We start from the raw sequence: 23,558 nt of genomic DNA, 5'->3' as shown, positions 1-23,558 counted from the left end.
GTGCATTGCAGCCAGGTATGGCAGCCAAAGGGGGTTCTAATTACCTTGCAAATTTTGTCTATTACTGGGAGAAAACTAACATTGTGGTTATCAGTTTATAAATATTTCACTTTTGACATTTTACTATGCATCATTTTATTATATATGAATTTCTTTCACAATCTCTATAAAAAACAGAAATTGCACAAATGAACTCCAGCTTAACTGAACAATTGTAAGAAGAAGAAAAGCTCTGCAATATACAGTCCATGTTTTATTAATGAAATGATTCGTAGCTCAGATGAATCAACAAGTCTGTTTTGACAAAGCATTAACTTCTTTGACATCTTGCTCTGGCAAAGAAGTATTATCAAAGGAAGATCATCTGCTGCTGATGCTGGCTTTCCTCACTCCTGGTTCTTGCCTGGGGACAGAGTAATCCCACGGTCGCCTGTTCTCTGTGAATCCGTACAGCTTTCTTAGAGCCACACGGGCAGCCTCTTCTTCTGCAGCACTGACCGATTCCCCAGGACCCTCTGCTATCAGCTTTTTATCACTGTAGAGACAAACAAGCAGGGCACTTAATCAAGACACATAAAAACAACATTGCTCAGCAATACATTGTTGTTTATTAAGCAGTGATAAGAACATGAATACATTAATAATAAAGGAACTATTTGTGATATGTTCTTAATTGGGCTATTCTGCAGTACTAAACAAGAACAAGCAATGAGACTTTAAACTTTAAGATTTCATAAGAAAATCATATAATAATTAACTGAATGTTTGATGTTGATTAAAACAAATTCCACTTTATGTAACAAGTACCACATAATAAGCTCAAATATTGGCATAAACTCTGTAAAAGCCAAGTGGTCTTTCAGTGCTGCCTAATCAAATGCAAGTGGTTGCCTTCGCGGCTGATCATCGTAAAATTCAGAGGCCACACTCAATGCTGACCACAGTAAAATCCTTAAGGCCCCCATCTCTGCTGACCATGGTCAAATCCAAGAGGGCCCCATCTCTATTAGCCATGGTTCAACCCAGGAGGCAGCCCTCACTGCTTACCACAGTCAAATCTCTGTTGACCATGGCCAAATCCATGAGGCAGCCCTCACTGCTTACCACAGTAAAATCTCGGTTGACCATGGCAAAATCCAGGAGGCAGCCCTCACTGCTGACCACTGTAAATTCTAGGACACAATATTCACTGGTCCTGTCAAAGTCATAGTTAGCCAATTCATTATAGCCCACCCCATTAAAAAACACCCACTTTCCCTCATTAAGCACTGCTCATCTCTTGCCTTTAACAAATTCTGGATTTTAGAGTTCCTAGAGTTTTACATCAAACTAACAACTTTAGTTATTCTATCAATATGCACAGTCCATTTACTGGTACCTACATTTAAAACATGAACCTGGCTTCTAGTTTGATATAAATGTTAAGCCATTCACCACATAAACGTAAAGGGCTTCATTGTTTCTATTCTCAAGAACCAGCAATAGTTGCCAAACTGCTCAATCGAGGCCAAGAGTGGCCCTTTGCTACCGTCTATTTAAATGGTGCACAGTCCCCTTCACTGCAACCCACTACATTAAAGCCAAACTATGATGTCACTTGTGAACTCAAGTTGTGGCAAAGGTAGCATCCTATGACAGTGCCATGTTAAAAGTCACTGAGCTCTTCAGTACGACCCATTGTACTGCCAGTGCTCGTCTATGGAGACTTCATAGCTACGTACATGCTAGCAATAGGTGTGGCTGAAGCACCTGTACTCAATAATTAGCAGTATATACGTATATAAGTCCTCCTTATCTTATCTCTCCCTTACACACAGGGAGACCATCTTAGAGAGAGCAAAGAAAAACTAAATTTTAGTACATCTCTAAATTACATCTCCACTTTTTGTAACCTTGTTTACATAGCTTTTCTATAACCAGTACTTATGAACTTAATTTTTTTAGTATAGGCGGGGATACAGCAGAGAAAAAACCCAGCTATTTCAAATGACAAAATCAAGGTAAAATAGCTATTGTTTTAATGCACTCTAGCAGGTAAAATGGATCACCGTGAACTCTTAAAAAGGAGAAACAAAAATCACAATACACTGTTCCTTTAAGACGTCTGCAAACACATGTTAAGAATTTGGCCATAACAGATCTTTATCATTCCATGAGTTTGTATGGTGTATAAACCATTTACTAGCTCCAAAAACAAGGAAGTATCTTAATCTACACTCATGTGTAACCCCATCTTTCTACAACTGTTTCCAATTTAATTGTATGGATCTTTAACGTAAAGTTTCCATAAAGGTTTCTGTACAATTGACAAACTACTGAACCTTCACAACTCTGTGTTCTTAACTTCATATACTGCACTACAGTGCTTGACAAATTTATATCCATCTTGGGAGCCAGTCAGAAAATTTAGGAGCCAGATACAACTGGATCCTAAAAAACAGAATTTATGCTTACCTGATAAATTACATCTTACAGGTGTATTCAGTCCACGGATTCATCCTTACTTGTGGGATATTCTCAATCCCTACAGTAAGTGGCAAAGAGAGCACACAGCAAAGCTGTCCATATAGCTCCCCTCAGGCTCCGCCCCCCCAGTCATTCGACTGACGGTTAGGAGAAAAAGGAGAACCATAGGGTGCAGTGGTGACTGTATTTATTGTAAATTAAATTTGAACCTGACTTAAATATCAGGGCGGGCCGTGGACTGAATACACCTGTAAGAGAAAGTAATTTATCAGGTAAGCATAAATTCTGTTTTCTCTTACTTGGTGTATTCAGTCCACGGATTCATCCTTACTTGTGGGATACCAATACCAAAGCAATAGGACACGGATGAAGGGAGAGAACAAGTCAGGTAACCTAAACGGAAGGCACCACTGCTTGCAAAACCTTTCTCCCAAAAATAGCCTCCGAAGAAGCAAAAGTATAGAATTTGTAAAATTTGGCGAATGTATGCAGTGAAGACCAAGTCGCTGCCTTACAAATCTGTTCAACAGAAGCCTCATTCTTGAAAGCCCATGTGGAAGCCACAGCTCTGTTGGAATGAGCTGTAATTCGTTCAGGAGGCTGTTTACCAGCAGTCTCATAAGCCAATCGGATGATGCTTTTCAGCCAGAATGAAAGAGAGGTAGCAGTCGCTTTCTGACCTCTCCTCTTACCAGAATACACAACAAACAAGGATGATGTTTGTCTGAAATCTTTAGTTGCTTTTAAATAGAATTTTAAAGCACAAACCACATCAAGATTGTGCAACAGTCGTTCCGTCTTAGAAACTGGATTAGGGCACAGAGAAGGAACAATGATTTCCTGGTTAATATTCTTATTAGAAACCACCTTTGGAAGGAAACCAGGTTTAGTACGCAAAACAACCTTATCTGCATGGAACACCAGATAGGGTGAATCACACTGTAAAGCAGACAATTCTGAAACTCTCTGAGCAGAAGAAATAGCTACTAAAAACAAAACTTTCCAAGATAATAACTTGATATCTATGGAATGCAAAGGTTCAAACGGAACCCCTTGAAGAACTGAAAGAACTAAGTTTAGACTCCATGGAGGAGCCACAGGTCTGTAGACAGGCTTGATTCTAACTAGGGCCTGTGCAAACGCCTGAACGTCTGGTACAGCTGCCAGACGCTTGTGTAACAGAATAGACAGAGCAGATATCTGTCCCTTTAAGGAACTAGCTGACAGACCTTTCTCCAAACCTTCTTGGAGAAAAGACAATATCCTTGGAATCCTAACCTTACTCCACGAGTAACCCTTGGATTCACACCAACAAAGATATTTCCGCCATATCTTATGGTAAATTTTCCTGGTAACAGGCTTTCTGGCCTGTATCAGAGTATCTATAACCGATTCAGAGAAACCCCGCTTAGCTAGGATTAAGCGTTCAATCTCCAAGCAGTCAGTTGCAGAGAAACTAGATTTGGATGCTTGAAAGGACCTTGGATTAGAAGATCCTGCCTTGATGGCAGTTTCCATGGTGGGACCGATGACATGTCCACTAGGTCTGCATACCAAGTCCTGCGTGGCCACGCAGGCGCTATCAGAATTACCGAAGCCTTCTCCTGTTTGATTCTGGCTATTAGCCGAGGGAGAAGAGGAAACGGTGTAAAGACAAGCTAGACTGAATGACCAAGGCGCTATTAATGCATCTATCAATGCCGCCTTGGGATCCCTGGAGAACTCTTTTCTACGTTCCCCTTCCACCCGTGAGACCTTAGAAAGGCCAGAACAATGTCCGTATGAGCCTTGGCTCTGTGGAAAGACGACGCCTGTATTAATATGTCGTCTAGGTAAGGTGCTACTGCAATGCCCCGCGGTCTTAACACCGCCAGAAGGGACCCTAGCACCTTTGTGAAAATTCTGGGAGCAGTGGCCAACCCGAAAGGAAGGGCCATGAACTGGTAATGTTTGTCCAGAAAGGCGAACCTTAGGAACTGATGGTGATCTTTGTGGATAGGAATATGTAGGTACGTATCCTTTAGATCCACGGTAGTCATATACTGACCTTCCTGGATCATCGGCAAGATTGTCCGAATGGTTTCCATCTTGAAAGACGGAACTCTGAGGAATTTGTTTAGAATCTTTAGATCCAGGATTGGCCTGAAAGTTCCCTCCTTTTTGGGAACTACGAACAGGTTTGAGTAAAAGCCCAGTCCTTGTTCTGCAATTGGAACTGGGTGTATCACTCCCATTTTTAGGAGATCTTCTACACAGTGTAAGAACGCCTGTTTCTTTGTTTGGTCTGAAGACAAACGAGAATTGTGGAACCTTCCCCTTGGGGGAGAATCCTTGAATTCTAAAAGGTACCCCTGAGCAACTATTTCTAATGCCCAGGGATCCGGAACGTCTCTTGCCCAAGCCTGAGCAAAGAGAGAAAGTCTGCCCCCTACTAGATCCGGTCCCGGATCGGGGGCTACTCCTTCATGCTGTCTTGGTAGCAGGAGCAGGCTTCTTGGCCTGTTTACCCTTATTTCAGCCCTGCAAGGGTTTCCAGGTTGCTTTGGGCTGTGAAGCGTTACCTTGCTTTGCGGCAGCAGAGGTTGCAGCAGGTCCGCTCCTGAAGTTGCGAAAGGAGCGAAAATTAGCCTTGTTTTTGGCCTTAAACGGCCTATCTTGTGGAAGGGCATGGCCCTTTCCCCCAGTGATATCCGAAATAATTTCTTTCAGCTCTGGGCCAAATAGGGTCTTCCCCTTGAAGGGAATATTTAACAGTTTCGTTTTGGACGACACATCGGCCGACCATTATTTGAGCCAAAGCGCTCTGCGCGCCATGATGGCAAAACCTGAATTTTTTGCCGCTAGCTTAGCTAATTGGAGAGCGGCATCAATGATAAAAGAATTAGCCAGCTTTAGAGCATTAATTCTATCCATGACCTCATCGTATGAAGTCTCCCTTTGGAGCGACTCCTCCAAGGCTTCGAACCAAAAAGCCGCAGCAGTAGTTACCGGAATAATGCAGGCAATTGGTTGAAGAAGAAAACCTTGCTGAACAAATATTTTCTTCAGCAATCCTTCCAATTTTTTATCCATAGGATCTTTGAAAGCACAACTGTCCTCTATTGGTATAGTTGTACGTTTAGCAAGTGTTGAAACAGCCCCCTCTACCTTAGGGACCGTCTGCCACGCATCCCGCCTAGGGTCGTTTATGGGGAACATTTTCTTAAAGATAGGTGGGGGAACAAAGGGTACACCTGGTCTCTCCCACTCCTTAGTCACAATATCCGCCACTCTCTTTGGGATCGGAAATGCCTCAGTGTATACAGGGACCTCTAAAAATCTGTCCATTTTACACAATTTTTCAGGGACCACCATGGGGTCACAATCATCCAGCGTAGCTAAAACCTCCTTAAGCAGGACGCGGAGGTGTTCCAGCTTAAATTTAAACGCTAAGGAATCTGACTCTGCCTGCTGAGAAACTCTTCCTGTGTCAGAAATTTCTCCCTCAGACAGACCTTCCCTCACTGCTACCTCTGAGTTTTGTGAGGGTACTACAGATAAATTATCCAAAGCTTCAGATTGCTCATCCTCTGTATTTAAAACTGAGCTATAGCGCTTTCTTGGAAAAACTGGCAGTTTGGATAAAAATGCTGCAAGGGAATTATCCATTACTGCTGCTAATTGTTGTAAAGTAATAGGGGCCAATGTGCTAGAGGTACTAGGCATCGCTTGCGCGGGCGTAACTGGTGTAGACACGTGGGGGGAGGAAGAAGGACTATCCCCATTACCCTCCGTTAAGGAATCATCTTGGGCAGCATTTTTAATTGTCACTGGATGATCTTTAAAATGCTTAGATGTTTTGGCACACTTTAAACATAAATGCAATGGGGGTACTGCCATGGCTTTTGAACATAAAGAACAAGGTCTATCTGAAGGCTCAGACATGTTTGACAGACTCAGACAACACTAAAATATTGAAAAAAATACTTTTTGAAAAACCGTTACTGTCTCTTTAAATAATAAAAAGCACACACTTTTTTACCAAATCATCAAAAAACATCCGATCTTAATGAAATTTTCACCACATGATCCTAATGATTTGAAATGATTGCACACAAATTTTCAAATCAATTAACCCCTTAATGCCCAAACTGGAGCAAAATCAAGTAAATACCCGGTTTAACCCACTACAGTACGATGCCAGAGTCTTTGCTGTGGCTTTACCTTCCTTTAGGGTTATTTGCAGGTGTAAATTAAGCCTCCCGTAAGCAGTATAAGCCTGCAAACTGATCCCCCCAACTGAAGTTCTCCGGTACTCAACAGTCCTGTGTGGGAACAGCAATGGATTTTAGTTACAACATGCTAAAATCTTTTTCCTCTCAGCAGAAATCTTCATCACTTTCTGCCTCAGAGTAAATAGTACAAACCGGCACTATTTTAAAATAACAAACTCTTGATTGAAGAAATAAAAACTACAAATCTAACACCACATACTCTTTACCCTCCCGTGGAGATGCTACTTGTTAGAACAGCAAAGAGAATAGAACAGCAAAGAGAATGACTGGGGGGGCGGAGCCTGAGGGGAGCTATATGGACAGCTTTGCTGTGTGCTTTCTTTGCCACTTCCTGTAGGGATTGAGAATATCCCACAAGTAAGGATGAATCCGTGGACTGAATACACCAAGTAAGAGAAATGTGTGTTTTTTTAATATTGATTAGGAATGTGCTTTTGGATCCTTCGTAAGAATCCGAATACACATCTCTAATATTAATATATGTAGCAAAATCTCAATACTTAGTATCCAGGGATCAAACTCTGATTATCCTAGATTTGTCAAGGCCTGGTGTACTTTAAAAAATAGAAGAATACAATACTAACCAGTACAAGCCCACAAAGTATAAAGGTAGCACAGTGCTAGCTCCAGACTGTCTAGTTAGTCTTGGCTCTGGCAGGGACACATCTCTCTTGGACAATTCTTCCACCAGCAATGACATGGGATCTGCGACGGTCCAAATGTCAAATAAGTCCTTCCCAATAAGTTGTGTAATCAGAAAATCCTAGAAAGAGGGAAAACGTCACTAGCCGCAATTAATGCAACAAAAATGAATATTTCTATGGGGAATATTTTTTTTTTATGCTTGAGAACAAGTCCCTGTTCAACAATAATACAATAGGAGTTTATCTCATCACCCAGTGTGCAATTTATTCCTAAGGATGAGCTGTATTTTATTTTTTATTTTATTTTTATTTCCTCCGTTTCAAAATCAATTTAAAGATAATTTACTTAAAGGGGTATGAAACCCAAATGTTTTTATTTCACGGTTCAGGGGTACTGATTGGTGACTGCACACATATGACACTTGTATTTGGCTTACCAGATGTGTTCAGTAAGCAACCAGTAATGCCTTACCGCTCCTTCAACAAAGGATACCAAGAGAATGAAGCAACTTTGATAATAGAAGTAAATTGGAAACTCATTCAAAATTACACTATCTGAATCATGAAAGAAAAAAAATGGGTTTCATGTCCCTTTAACCAGTTTGCAAGCACAAAAATTTTAACATTTTGTTTTTTTACGTTTAATGCTCTTTTTAAATTGCTTATATTTTAATCTAATCTAGGGTGTACTTTGAACATTAGTATGTCTTATGGTTCTTAAAAAGCCACTAATGTCAATTAAAACAAAACACTCCCAGTTTACTTCTATTCTTCATGATCTTTGTAGTTGAAGAGTAAAACTTAGGTAGGCCTATAGGAGCAGCACTCTATAACACTGTTACATAGTTACAAACACTGGTTCCCTAGAGTGCTATGGGCAGATCCATGCTACTGAACCTTATGAGCCTATCTAGATTTACTTTTTAACAAAGGACACCAAAAGAATTAAGCAAATTTAAGAATAGAAATTTGAAAGTTTTCTTTTTTTGTTAATTGCAGCTCGATCTGGACCATTAAAGTTTAATTTTGACTTGTGTCTCTTATCTTCCACTTGTCTGGTAGGCACAATCCGCTAGTGTTGTCAGGCATGAAAAACATTGAGTAAGCATAAAAGACCAAGAGAAAACAACATGATATTCAATTGTACATGTGTCCCAATTGCAAGAGTATTTTTTGATTAACATGATCTCAACCAATAGGATAATAATTTAAATCAACATCTTGCCATGGGGTTATTCTTTGGGACCGATTGTTTCCTTAAAGTGATAGTAAATCCCAGCATTTAAAAAACGCTAGTATTTACCATCACTACAAATAAAGTGGACTTTCATTGATCACTCTTCCGTGCCGCTGCTCCTCGCTAAACTCAGCGCCTCCAGCACATCGATCTTATCTCGATAAGGTGACGTTTCCACCTCTAAACCAAACGTCGTGCTAATCATCTGACAGTATTCTGTATGCTAGCGCGATTATTGGTTTAGAGGTGGAAACGTCACCTCATTGGTAAAGGGGTGTTGATTTTAGCAAGGAGCCGCAGCACAGAAAGGGTAAGTTTAGAACCATTTTGTGATCACTGCAAGTCCCCTTTATTTCTAGTGATGGTAAATCCTAGCGTTTAGTGATGGTAAATCCTAGCGTTTTTAAACATTCGTATTTGCAATCACTTTAAAGTGATTGTAAAGTTTAATGAATAAGTGCCCGGTATCTTAAAGTAATCTTAAAAGCAGGGGCACTTTAATCGATTAAACTTTACGATGAAGCTTCTTTTTTAAAATAAAATACCTTTGCTTTATAGAAAACAGACTGGTGATTCTCTGGCCGCATCTCCTGCTGTAGTTAGCATATTGATGACAAATCATAGGAAGCCAGATTTCCTTCATTGATCTGCTAACTACAGCAGGCGATGCGGGCGGAGCATCGCCAGTCTGTTTTCCATAGAGCAAAGGTAAGTATTTTAAAAAAGAAGCTTCCTTGTAAAGTTTAATGAATTAAAGTGCCCCTGTTAAGATTATTTTTAGATACCGCTCACTTATTCATTAAACTTTACAATCACTTTAAGTGAAAAAAAATAATCAATTACACTTCAAAAAGAAGATTGCTAGTTTATACTGCGCAGCAGCAAATCTGAGATATAGATTATATATACACACACATTATATATATATATATATATATATATATATATATATATATATATATATATATATATATATATATATACATACACACACACACACACACGTAAATGTAGCGTACCCTTATAAACAAACTAGTCCTCTCAGGGTCACTGCTTTCAAGCAGAGCTCCAATAACTGCATAGAATGTTTTCTGTATGGTGTCAGGAGATAGGGGGCATTCAGAACTGAGTGTCAGATCTTCCACTGCAAGATTTTGTGCTACATGGCAAAGAACATTCTGACTAGTGAGGTAGCCAATCAGAGCCGAGATGCCAGCTGCAGGTAGTTTGGGGAAACCTTGCTTCAAGGTTGTCTGGAGGAATGAGACTGTGAAGTCAGAGCCTTGTTTAGAGAGCTCCTGGTTATCCTGTAAATTTAAAGCAGCAATTTCCTTATCCAATCCCAATTCCCTACGTCGGCTTTCCTCCTGCGCTACATATGAGCTGTTCACAAATGCAGTCTTCAGCAATTGTACTGAAAAGTTCTCATGTAGGCGCTGTGAAAATGCCACAATCTCTGCATGATAGTCAAAGTTCGGCTGCTGTGATCTAAGAAAAAAGAAAAATCAGAGAATAATTCAAAGTGAAAAGAACAAGTCCTACTAGTATAGAATATGCAGCTCCCCATCTAACATAGGGATACATTTGCTGGGAATATAATCTAAGGTTTGAGGATGACAAGGAAGTTGGTTTCTTATTCAAGCTGTTTCTTATTCATGGAAGTTGGTTTCTTATTCAAGCTGTTTCTTATTCATGGAAGTTGGTTTCTTATTCAAATTTTTTGTCAGACTGCTTTAAATTGACTTCAAAATAAAAATATAGGTTTATTTAAATAATAATATGATTCATATAATGTAGTTACACAGAGGTGGATTCCCTTTATACAACAATTGGATATACAAACTGGAAAAAAAAAGGGCATACGTTGGCACCAATACAAATACAGGTGGCCCTCGTTTTATAACGGTTCAATTTACACCGTTTCAGAATAACAACCTTTTTTTCCAGTCATGTGACTCCTATTGAAAAGCATTAAGAAGCAGTGCATCTATTAAAATAGCCAGTAGGTGGAGCTGTCCGCTTGTGTTGCAGCAAAGCAAAGCAAGCTGAAATTAATCAGTTTAACCAGACCTGAGCTATCGAGCAGATTTCAAAGGAACAAGATCTTCCTGTCAATAAATCAGTCCAGATTGGAATGCACAGAAAGAACTGTTTGCAGAAAAATGCAAGTGAAGTCTGTGTTGTGTGATTATTTTATTAGGTTTATAATGCTGTTTAGCAAATGTTTTTGTTTATTTAACTTAGTTTAATTATATATTCTGTGTTGTGTGATTATTTTATTAGGCTTATAATGCTGTTTAGCATTTAAAGTCTTCATTTCAAAGCTTTAAAAATAATGTATTAGGTGTTACTTATGACAATTTTGAGAGGGGCCTGGAACCTATCTCCCTCACTTCCCATTGACTTACATTATAAACTGGGTTTCAATTTACAACCATTCCTTCTGGAACCTAACCCCGGCGTAAACTGAGGGCTGCCTGTATTACTATTTTGAATAAGTAACTGATATTTATTTTCAAAGGGTTAATGACCATTTATTGTAATTTAATGACCATTGGGCCACTGATTTCACTATGAATATATACAGGGTAGATCCCCTTCCATGACATGCAATAGTTTTTAGCCTGGCCCAATGGTGTTTTGGGCACAGAAATTGATGCCAACCCTAACAAAGGTGCTGTAATTCCCAATTTTAATAAGTAACTGATATTTTCAAAGGGTTAATAACCCATGGGCCACTGATTTTACTATGAATATATACAGGGTAGATCTCCCTCCATGACATGCAATTGTGTTTAGCCTGGCACAATGGTGTTTTGGGCACAGAAATTGATGCCAACCCTGGCATAGGTGCTCTAATTCCCATTTTTGAATAAGTAACATATTTTCAAAGGGTTAATAACCATTGGGCAACTGATTTCACTATGAATATATACAGGGTAGATCCCCCTCCATGACATGCAATTGTTTTAAGCCTGACCCAATGGTATTTTGGGCACAGAAATTTATTCCAACCCTGTCACAGGCTCTGTAATTCTCATTTTTGAATAAGTAACATTTTCAAAGGGTTAATGACCATTGGGCCACTGATTTCACTATGAATATATACAGGGTAGATCCCCTTCCATGACATACAATTGTGTTTAGCCTGGCTCAATTGTGTTTTGGGCACAGAAATTAATTCCAATCCTGGCATAGGTGCTGTAATTCCCATTTGTGAATAAGCAACTGATATTTTCAAAGGGTTAATAACCATTGGGCCACTGATTTCACTATGAATATACACAGGGTAGATACCTCTCCATAACATGCAATTGTTTTTAGCCTGGCCCAATGGTGTTTTACTCTAGAGCTCCGAGCTATATAGTAGCCTTCCTAGAGTTTCATAGCAAACTCAATGGTAGTCATTCGGGGAAGTGTTCATTATTTCTCATGATGATTATCCATATCATAGGAGGACAACTGATGCCTTGTCTGTTTTAGCTCTTGATTCCAGTTATTAACATTTTTATGTTAATAACCTTCATCCTAGAGGGACATAAAAGCCCTCATCTGAAATGATAGACCCTCTTTTTTCCAGTAAGGGGTCCTTTTAAGAGATGTGGCTGTTCAGATATGGGGACCGATTAACCAAACGGTCAATCATCCTCAATGTAGCTGTTTCCGCACAAACCTTCAGGCTCACCGGAAACAGCAGTTAAGAAGCAGCAGTCTTAAGACGGCTGCTCCTTAACTGGTACGCCGCCTCATACGATCGGACTAGTGGCCGATTGGCCGCGAATCTGCAGGGGGAGGCTATGCACAGTTGACTAGAACTGTTTGTGCAATGCTGAATGCAGACAGCGTATGATGTCCTCATTCAGCAATGTCTGGCTGACATGATACGCTACAGTGTACCATGTCTGCCAGACTTCGTTAATTCGGCCCCATGGACTCTGTATGAGCTTTTTCCCACAATAGTAGCAATTTCGAAGTAACTCTGCACCTAGGCCCTTCACATTGTGTGTGTGACATCTCTCTTGGCATCAATTTCTGTGCCCAAAACACCATGGAGCCTGGCTAAAAACAATTGCATGTTATGGAGAGGTATCTACCCTGTGTATATTCATAGTGAAATTAGTGGCCCAATGGTTATTAACCCTTTGAAAATATCAGTTACTTATTCAAAAATGGTAATTGCAGTACCTGTGCCAGTGTTGGCTTCAATTTCTGTTCCCAAAACTCCATTTGGCCATGCTAAAAAAAACTGCATGTCATGAAGGGGGATCAAATATATTCATAGTGAAATCAGTGGCCCAATGGTCATTAACCCTTTGAAAATATCAGTTACTTATTAAAAAATGAAAATTAGAGCACCTATGCCAGGGTTGGCATCAATTTCTGTGCCCAAAACACCATTGGGCCAGGCTAAAAACAATTGCATGTCATGGAAGGGGACCTACCCTGTATATATTCATAGTGAAATCAGTGGCCCAATGGTCATTAACCTTTTGAAAATATCAGTTACTTATTTAAAAATGGTAATTACAGCACCAATGTCAGTGTTGGCATCAATTTATGTGCCCAAAACACCATTGGGCCAGGCTAAAAACAATTGCATGTCATGGAGGGGGATCTACCCTGTATATATTCATAGTGAAATCATAGTAGATGAGGTTGAAAAAAGACCAAAGTCCATCGAGTTCAACCTATACAAATCTAAAATACTTACAAAAAGCTTCATTTAAACTTAAATAATCCCACTAAAAAGGTGACCCATTTAATACTAGCAATCATATCTATAAATTTTGTTTATAGACAGAAATGTATCCAAACAATTTTTAAATTTATCTAGGGTATTGGCATTCACTACCTCCTTTGGTAATGAGTTCCACAATTTTATTGCTCTTACAGTGAAAAAACATTTCCCGTTGTAGGAGATTAAATCTCCTTTCCTCCAACCTTAAAATGTGACCTCTTGTCACAAACAATTTTCTTGGAATAAACAGAGCTTCTGCCATCTCTGTATATGGGCCTTGAATATATTTATATAAAGTAATCATGTCACCTCTCAAGCGCCTTTTTTCTAAAGAAAAAAAGACCCAGTTTGGCTAGCCTCTCCTCATAGCTTAAATTCTCCAATCCTCTTATTAGCTTTGTGGCCCTTCTCTGAACCTTTTCTAGTTCTGCAATATCGTGTTTTGCATTCGGTCCCCAGAACTACACTCCATACTCAAGGTGAGGTCTTACCAGGGCTTTATATAGTGACAGAATTATGCTTTCCTCCCTTGAATCAATTCCTCTTTTAATACATGCTAGTATCTTATTAGCCTTTGAAGCCGCTGCCCTGCATCGTGCACCCATCTTTAGCTTGTTATCTATTACTACCCCCAAATCCCTTTCCTCCTGTGTTTGGCTAAGCCTTGTCCCATTTAAATAATACGCTGCCTGCTTATTTTTACTTCCAAAATGTAGAACCTTGAATTTTCCCGTATTAAATCTCATTTTCCCTTTACCTGCCCATACTTCTAGTTTTTGCAGGTCCTTTTGTAACGAAAGTTCATCCTGCTCTGACCTAATGACCTTACTTAACTTAGTATCAGCTGCAAAAATAGAGATGTCACTATTTAATCCTTGCTCCCAGTCATTTATAAAAATATTAAAAAGAATAGGGTCCAGCACTGATCCCTGGGGTACTCCACTGAGTATGATCCATTTACTACTACTCGTTGCTCCCTATCTTATCTAGTTATTTATCCATGAGCTAACATTTTCAACTATTCCCAGTCCCTTAATTTTGTGCATTAATCTCTCATGCAGCACTGTATCAAACGCCTTTGCAAAATCTAAATATATCACATCAACTGATTCCCCTTTATCTATATTTTTACTTACTTCTTCATAGAATCTAATTAGATTAGTTTGACATGATCTATGTCTCATAAAACCATGCTGATTAGAATTCACAATCTTGTTTACACGAATATGCAAATCAATATAATCCCTTATAATCCCTTCAAATATCTTCTCCACTATTGATGTCAGACTAACTGGTCTATAGCTTCCTGGATCATCCCTACTTCCCTTTTTGAAGAGTGGCACCACATCAGCTTTATGTCTATAACAGTGCTAAGTTCCCTTAACACCCTTGGGTGTATTCCATCTGGGCCTGGAGTTCTATTTACCTTAATATTATCCAATTTGTTCCTGATATCCTCTATACATAAACCAGTTAATGGCAAGGGCTGGCATGTTCTATTTTGTTCCAAAGTATCATCCAATGGTTCCTCTCTTGTGTATACTGAAGAAAAAAAACTGGTTTAGTACCTCAGCCTTCTCCCTGTCACTGTTAATCATGCTACCCTCCACGCATTTTAATGTACCTATATTGTCTTTCTTAGATTTTTTGCTATTTATGTACTTAAAGATTTTTTTTTAAGGTTGGACTTTGCAATTAATTTTTAATTTTCAATTCTGGCTAATTTGATTGCTTTTTTACAATCCTTATAAATATGGAATGTTGAGTCTGTACTATTTTCTTTGAATAATTTAAATGTCCTACGTTTTTTCCTAATTTCTCTTAATACATTTTAATTCAGCCACATTGGCTTGGATTTTTTAATTTTTATAACCATATGGTATTTGTTGATATGTATATTTATTTAACAGTTTTAAATGTTATCCATTTATCCTATATCTTTCTTGTTCCTTGTTCTATGGCTTTATTTCACTACATGGATACCTGTCTTATCTCTGTAATTCTGAACTTTCCTGTGTTTTTTGCCTGAACGACCCTTAGCTCAAATGTCCATAGATACCCCCTCCCTTAACTTTTTTTTGCAGGCCCATTTGACACTAATATATCTCTCTCCCTCAGACTGAATTTTAAGTGTATCTGCCCCAGTATTCCTAGCCGCAGTGCTCGACAAATCTGTTTAAAAATTAGGAGCCAGTAACAATATTTAGGAGCCAGACATAGGTAATTGCATATAGATATATGGAGAATAACTCAAAAAGTTAGGAGCCACGGATAAAATTCTAGGAGCCAGTGGCTCCCTGGTTTGTCGAGCCCTGTCCTAGAGAATCACAGACCTGAATATCTCAGCTGTAACATTGCTCTCTGCAAACAGGTAGCCTTTGAAAGATAGTTTCCTTCCCACCCTCCCCAAGCTCATTTCCTTATTTATAGATAGTCTCACACTTTCATTCTCCCACAATGACAGCTGCAAACACTGATCAGCACATCCTTTCATTCACTTAAACCTTTAGAATACTTACTCTCTCTCCCTACAAATAGCTAGCTATATATCACACATCAATAGTATAAATAGCTATATATCACACATCAATAGTATATACTTTCATTTCTTTTAAATTTTGTACTATTTTTGTTTTATTTTCATCTACACGTCTCATATCACTACATGAATCCAAATATGACCATACTATTATTTGTGTTAACCCTTTTCTCACTCCAATTTTGTTCACATCACTACTGCCATAAGCACACACCTCAAACTGGAAAACAAATTATCATACACCATGGCCTGCTCTGTTGCTGTAACTTATCTGCTGAGTGTGGGTGGAGAGTTCTAAAAAATAACCCTCCTACCCCCACCTCACAAAACTATAAAGTATCCCATTCACTATATGGCAAAACAAAAACGATGTCCAAATTCCTATTCCTTATGTTACTTGCCCTTGCAAATTATGTAGAGTCTAACCCTGGTCCCCCAACAAATTCCATTCCTAGCCTTCCAGCTAAAAAAGGAATCTCCTTTGTGCACTGCAATATCCGCAGCTTACTACCAAAAATTGATGCACTACAAGCTTGGTGTTTACAATACAAGCCCAAAATCATTGTGATCTCTGAATCGTGGCTAACCGCAAAAATACCCGACTCTGCCATTGCAATACATGGGTATTCATGCCATAGAAATGACAGAGCAAAGAGAGGAGGCGGCATTGTAATCTATGTTGACAATTCCACAAAGTACACCCCCTTACAAAAATCTAGCTCTCCTGCCACCTTTGATTTCCTTTCTGGCACAATTGAGATCCCATGCAGTAAATCAATCATTGTTGCAGGAATCTACCGCCCACCTAGCTCCCCTGTGCATTCCCTTTCAGACATAGCCCATCTCCTTAGTGAAACCATAGCTCAAAACCCAAAAAGTGAAGTTTTGGTTTTTGGATATTTTAATATTGATTGGCTGAATCCAAAAAATAATAGTTGTTTCTCTGTGTTTAAGTCTTTGCAGCTAACGCAATTAATCTCCTCCCCAACTCGCAAAAACATCAAAAGCCATAATCACACCCTGCTCGATTGGATTCTCTCCACCGCTCCCGACCGAATCCAGGTGTTCTCCCTAACAATTTCAGTGACCACTGCTTAGTGTGCTGTGTGCGCAAAATAAAGGCAACTAAAACCTCTCCCAAGGTTAAAATCACCAGGCGCTTCAAAAAATGTAATCTTCAATCATTTCTAAATGACATCAAGAACCTCCCCTGGCACAGATTAAACCTACTCCCAGATCTTGACTCTGCAGTTGAATTCTTTCAGTCCGAACTCCTACAAGTTTAAAATTTACATGCCCCGCTGTGTAAGGTGAGAGTAAAAGGAGCACACTTGAATTAGATCACAGCTGACCTCATTCAAATGTACCAGTTTCGATATTCATTGTGGTCAAAGTTCAAGCATACTGGCTCTATGAACGATCACTGTGTGTATAGACAATGGCGAAATATATGCACTAAACAAAATTGGCCAAGGCCCAATATTTCTGTGAAAATCTGAACAATAACATATCAAACCCTAGAAAGTTTTGGAAACTCATAAATAACTTACAAACTCCACCAATCCACTCCCAACCCTCCACTGTCAATGTGGACAACCAAACCCTGCAACTCCCCTTAGGAGTAGCAAATGCCTTTAACAAATATTTTGTTGGATGCTCTACCACCCTGATTGACAAACTAATAAATGGCACACATCCTGAAGCTAAGATAACCTTGGTTTCTAACTATCGCCCAATATCCCAGTATTGTCAAAAATCTTAGAAAAATGCGTCCATATGCAATTATGTGAATATTACCAACAATCTAACTATCTGACCCCTGATCAATCAGGTTTTCGTACAAATCACTCCATTACAACTGCCCTCCTAAAAGTTTGCAACAACATCCAAACTGGAATGGAACAAGGAGACCTAACTGGAGCTATTTTCCTTGATTTTGCAAAGGCCTTTGACACAGTAGACCACGACATACTACTGCTCAAACTAAAAAACTCAGGTATTGGTGATCATCCGCTAACCTGGTTTCGATCATATGTATCGGATTGATCACAATATGTCTCCATTTCTGACAGCGACTCCCTCCCTCTCCCAGTCACGTGTGGCGTTCCCCAAGGTTCCATTCTCAGCCCCCTGCCATTCACATATTTATAAATGATCTGCCTAATGTCTGCAAATCCTCAACTGTACACACGTATGCAGATGACACGGTAATCTATGCAGACAATTCCGATCTGCCGCAGCTTGAAGAAGTGCTCCAAGACCAGTTCACAGAGGTAGAAAAGTGGATCTCAAAAAAACAAACTCTTCCTAAACACTGACAAAACTGTCACAATGATCTTTGGAACGGGACCTAAACTACACAAACTACAAAATTCCCATCTATGCATCAAAACAAAATCAAATTGCACACTGACTGCAGTCCACTCTTTTAAATACTTGGGTATGTTGTTAGACCCCAATCTATCTTTTGGCCTCCATATAAAAAAAACTGGCATCTAAACTTTATTCAAAAATAGGTGCCCTGTACAGAAACAAATCCTGCCTCAGCCCTACTGTAAAGGAAAAGATTGTACAGCAAATGCTGATGCCAATCGTGGATTATGGGGATGTAGTATATTCAAATAAGAAGGTAATCTCCAGCTGCAGTGAGCAAAGTGACTTTTATTTTTCATACAGGGTCAAACACAGCAACGTTTCGGGCTAACAATAAGCCCTTTTTCAAGCATGCTTGAAAAAGGGCTTATTGTTAGTCAGAAACGTTGCTGTGTTTGACTCTGTATGAAAAATAAAAGTCACTTTGCTCACTGCAGCTGGAGATTACCTTCTTATTTGATTCATTTGGGCTTGGTAAGCCCCCTCCGTGCTCTCATGAGTAGTGGGTGCTGTATTCATTTATGCTTGATGTAGTATATTCACCTGCATCGCAAACACACCTTAAAAAACTTAATACATTGTATAACTCGTTCTGGCGCTTTGTGCTACAATGTAACTACAGGACCCACCATTGTGACATGCTAAAAGAACTAAACTGGCTGTCGCTGGAATCCAGACGCACCCTCCATCTTTCCTGCCTTGTGTTTAAAAGCTTTTCTGGGAAGTTCCCACCCTACCTGAGCAGAATGCTCTTACCGGTTATTCCCACCTCCTATAACCTCCGATCCAGTACCAGCACATTATTTAGCTTGCCTCAATACAAAAAGAAAGCAGCTCGATCCTCCTTTTCCTTCAGAGCACCACAATTATGGAACGACCTCCCGCACACTTTCAAACCTTCCCCATGCCTAATATCCTTTAAGAGATCCCTCTCTACATATCTCAAAACAGAATGCACCTGTCATGGTTGATTATATATTTCCTACCAGTTCTATGTTAAATTTTTGTGCATATATTGTGTATTATTATTGTTTTTGTATTTTATTGTACCCATTTTATCAATGCAATGTTTTGTGTACCCAGGACATACTTGAAAACGAGAGAAATCTCAATGTATCTTTCCTGGTAAAATATTTTATAAATAAATCCTCTGTATTTTTATTAGAGAATAATTTGTCCCAATTTATGTTATTTAATGATTTCCTTAAATCTTTGAATTTTGCTTGCTTAAAATTAAAAATCTTAGAAAAACCTTTAAGACACTGCTTATGAAAAGAGATTTCAAATGTGACCATGTTATGATCACTGTTACCCAAATGTTCTTTGACTTCTATGTTTGATATTATATCTATATTATTTGATAGCACTAAATCCAATATAGCGTCACTCCTAGTTGGCTCCTCTATTAATTGTGACAAGAAGTTATCCCTGAGAACATTTAAAAATCTATCCCCCTTAGCTGAATTACTAGTTTTATTGGCCCAGTTTATATCAGGGTAGTTTAAACCTCCCATAATTACAGCACTGTTATTAGCAGCCTTACCTATTTGCATTAGTAATTGAGTTTCATCCAGGTCACTAATGTTGGGGGGCTTGTAGCATGTTCCTAATGTTCAGTGGCCCAATGGTTATTAACCCTTTGAAAATATCAGTTACGTGTTTAAAAAAACGAGAATTACAGCACCTATGCCAGGGTTGGCATCAATTTCTGTGCCTAAAACACCATTGGGCCAGGCTAAAAACAATTGCATGTCATAGAGGGGGATCTACCCTGAATATATTCATAGTGAAATCAGTGGCCCAATGGTTATTAACCCTTTGAAAATATATGTAACTTATTTAAAAAATGAGTATTACAGCACCTATGCCAGGGTTGGCATCAATTTCTGTGCCCAAAACACCATTGGGCCTGGCTAAAAACAATTGCATTTCATGGAGGGGGAACAACCCTGTATATATTCATAGTGAAATCAGTGGCCCAATGGTCATTAACCCTTTGAAAATATCAGCTACTTATCCAAAATAGTAATATTTGTATTGCTAAGGCAGGGGTCCATCACAACTAAAATATTTTATTATTTTTATTTAAAAAAAAAACAAAAAAACTTTTATTTAGTACTGGCAGACTTTCTGCCAGTACTTAAGATGGCGGGAACAATTGTGGGGTGGGGGAGGGAAGAGAGCTGTTTGGGAGGGATCAGGGGGTGGGATGTGTCAGGTGGGAGGCTGATCTCTAAAATTAACCCTGCAAGCTCCCTACAAGCTACCTAATTTAACCCCTTCACTGCTGGGCATAATTCACGTGTGGTGCGCAGCAGCATTTAGCGGCCTTCTAATTACCAAAAAGCAACGCCAAAGCCATATAAGTCTGCTATTTCTGAACAAAGGGGATCCCAGAGAAGCTTTTACAACAATTTCTGCCATAATAGCACAAGCTGTTTGTAAATAATTTCAGTGAGAAACCTAAAATTGTGAAAAATTTAAAGTTTTTTTTTTTTATTTGATCGCTTTTGGCGGTGAAATGGTGGCATGAAATATACCAAAATGGGCCTAGATCAATACTTTGGGATGTCTACTAAAACAAAATATATACATGTCAATGGATATTCAGGGATTCCTGACAGATATCAGGGTTCCAAAGTAACTAGCGCTAATTTTGAAAAAAAGGGGTTTGGAAATAGTAAAGTGCTACTTGTATTTATTGCCCCATAAACTGCAAAAAAAGCAAAGAACGTGTAAACATTGGGTATTTCTAAACTCAGGACAAAATTTAGAAACTATTTAGCATGGGTGTTTTTTGGTGGTTGTAGATGTGTAACAGATTTTGGGGGTCAAAGTTAGAAAAAGTGTTTTTTTCAATTTTTTCCTCATATTTTATCATTTATTTTTTTAGTAAATTATAAGATATGATGAAAATAATGGTATCTTTAGAATGTCCATTTAATGCCGAGAAAAACTGTATATATCATGTGTGGGTACAGTAAACGAGTAAGAGGAAAATTACAGCTAAACGCAAACACTGCAGAAATGTAAAAATAGCCATTGTCATTTAGGGTAAGAAAATTGAAAAATGGTCCGGTCATTAAGGGGTTAAAGCATCTGACAAAAATTTGAATAAGAAACCAACTTCCATGAATAAGAAACCGGTTGATTAAGAAACAAACTTCCTTGTCGTGGTTCGGGGGCATTTTTTAGGTCAGGTATTGCAGCATCTAACATTAATGTAACGCGTGGCCAGATATGAAGGCTGCAAATCGGGTGTAAAACACGTGTCAGGTGCTGTATGACCCGCAGGCTTTATCAAAAGGAACCTGATATATGGGTAACCCTGACAGGCGCACAATGACCCTGGCTGTGTCAGACATGAGTACAAGCCTTGCCGCCGCCTCACCTTGGTACAGGCTTTGGAGGTCCATCCAGCTCCCTTTGAACCTCCAACGCCCGAAGATACGGGCGTAACCAGCGCTTCTTCCCACGAACTGGGGTCAAGCGAATACTGGCCACTGTCAAATAACGAAGTCGGTACAACAAGGAGGCCATGACAAGCTAGAGACAGGGAGCGGTGCAGCAGCACACCTTCCGCTAGGGAACTGTGAGACAGAACAAACGTTCCGTACTGTCTGTCGGCAGTTGTATACTTAGCAGTATCATCCGCAAAGTATTATGCAGGGAGATGTCTACCATGAGTTTGTTTATATACAGGGAGATGCCTGTCATTAGTTTATTTCCAAAATATACAGCAATACTGTATATCGTGCATTCTTAGCTTTCTGAAATACTTTTTTACTGTGAAAAACATTAAGGCGATATAATGCACTGTGACTGATGAGAACAATTTCAAGGTTTCCTGATAGAACAGGATCAGTGGGTGTAGAAACACACTGGATAATAGTATCCTGTTAAAATAAAATATATTTTATTAATTATGAAGATCAGAAATTAAACCTACATGTGCCTCTCATATGTAACTTTGAAAACATTTAACCCATGACACTTTTATGATGGAGTAACAGAAAGTTATCTATATATATTTTAAATTGTATTAGGAAATGAATGATTAATATATTTATATTTTTCAAAATGTGACTAGCTGCACATTAAAGGGATATTAAACTGCTGATTACAAGTACAATAGAATGGTTACTACTCATCATTGTTTTTCCTCATGTACCTGCAACTGCTGTCATTCTCTTGTTTTAACCCCTTACAAGTATTTGTCATGGAAGCTCTGCATCTTCACACTGGGTGCAGCCATCTTGGAGCGCATATTTGCTATTGAACTTTTAAACTGTACAAAAAACGGCAAACATTTAACTCACGGGGGCCGATTTACCATTGTCTGGGGACATTTAACATTGTACAAGCAGTTGTGTTTCGTCACAATTACACTGGGCTTTAGTGCCGTTCTGATGGAATAGAACGTCATAACCGTTGGCTGTCCTAAAGCCAACTGCGCTTCCATGATGTGATCGCGGTCTGGAGGGTGTGCCCTAGCGTCACAGGGACGCCCCCCTGACCCGATCCCATCATTGAAATCTCACGATCGCAGGATCTCAATTTGTTTACATCGGAACGTTGACAAATTACGACAAAGACAAATTAACCCGGTCATAAAGACAAATTAACCCGGTCATCAAAGGGTTAAAATAAGAGAATGGCTTTAAACAGAGCTGCAGGGACAGAAGGGAAAACTATAGCAATTGTGAGTAGTAACCATACTAGTAGTTTTATCCAGCCATTTAATGTCCCTTTAAAAAAAAAAATACACTTTGCAGCAGAGCTATCAATGAACATGATCTTCCAGGGGTATGGACCTTTCTTGCCAATGATTTCCATAGCATTGTCCACATTTATGTGTCCCAAACATCTTATTGTAAACTGCAGCTAATATGCATGCATACTTAAATATTGTTAGTCTATCTACTCTGTAAACCACAATACTGTATTTGCCATTACTCAACATGCATTTTCAGTTTCTCACAACAAAAATCAGCTCCTAAAGGAATTATTACCTATACTGAACCTAATTTTTAAATTTGAATGACAATTTTAGCCTTCAAAAAGCTCCATATTTTATTTTTTTATTTTTCATTACACTATCTGATTCCTGTCTTGATTGAAATAATTATTTTCGATCAATGCTATCAACATCTCTTAGACTCTTCAAGAAATTTGTTAGTTTTTTGATAGCCTCTCTCTGTCAAACCCTGTGCATGATAGTTGTATCTAGTTGAATTTAAACAATTTCTCTTAACCCAGACAGCAATGTATTGAGATTGAATTATAT

At 39.0% G+C, this 23,558-nt stretch overlaps 1 protein-coding gene across 1 annotated transcript; it reads right to left on the bottom strand.

Moving 5' to 3' along the window:
- Positions 1–110: 110 nt before the first annotated feature.
- On the bottom strand, positions 111–21,856 carry MRPL44 (mitochondrial ribosomal protein L44). Its single transcript, XM_053709843.1, has 4 exons — positions 21,663–21,856; positions 9,641–10,109; positions 7,325–7,503; positions 111–535 (listed from the first exon to the last, which is right to left on the bottom strand). Exons 1-4 carry the CDS (start codon positions 21,809–21,811, stop codon positions 361–363), a joined length of 972 nt encoding a protein of 323 aa, XP_053565818.1. The 5' UTR covers positions 21,812–21,856; the 3' UTR covers positions 111–360.
- Between the last annotated feature and the right edge of the window lie 1,702 nt (positions 21,857–23,558).

Source organism: Bombina bombina, chromosome 4, assembly GCF_027579735.1.
Source record: "Bombina bombina isolate aBomBom1 chromosome 4, aBomBom1.pri, whole genome shotgun sequence".
NCBI lineage: Eukaryota > Metazoa > Chordata > Amphibia > Anura > Bombinatoridae > Bombina > Bombina bombina.
Note: the sequence above shows the minus strand (reverse complement) of the source record. Positions and strands in the feature narration are given on the sequence as shown.

What these genes read in the sequence shown, in the direction of transcription:
- MRPL44 (XM_053709843.1), bottom strand. Translation starts at nt 21,811, where the DNA reads ATGGCCTCCTTGTTGTACCGACTTCGTTATTTGACAGTGGCCAGTATT. An exon ending in GGACTAGTTTGTTTATAAGG is followed by an intron (nt 7,504 to 9,640) that starts GTACGCTACATT and finishes CCCTCTTTCTAG; the next exon opens with GATTTTCTGATTACACAACT. An exon ending in TACTTTGTGGGCTTGTACTG is followed by an intron (nt 536 to 7,324) that starts GTTAGTATTGTA and finishes TTGTCTCTACAG; the next exon opens with TGATAAAAAGCTGATAGCAG.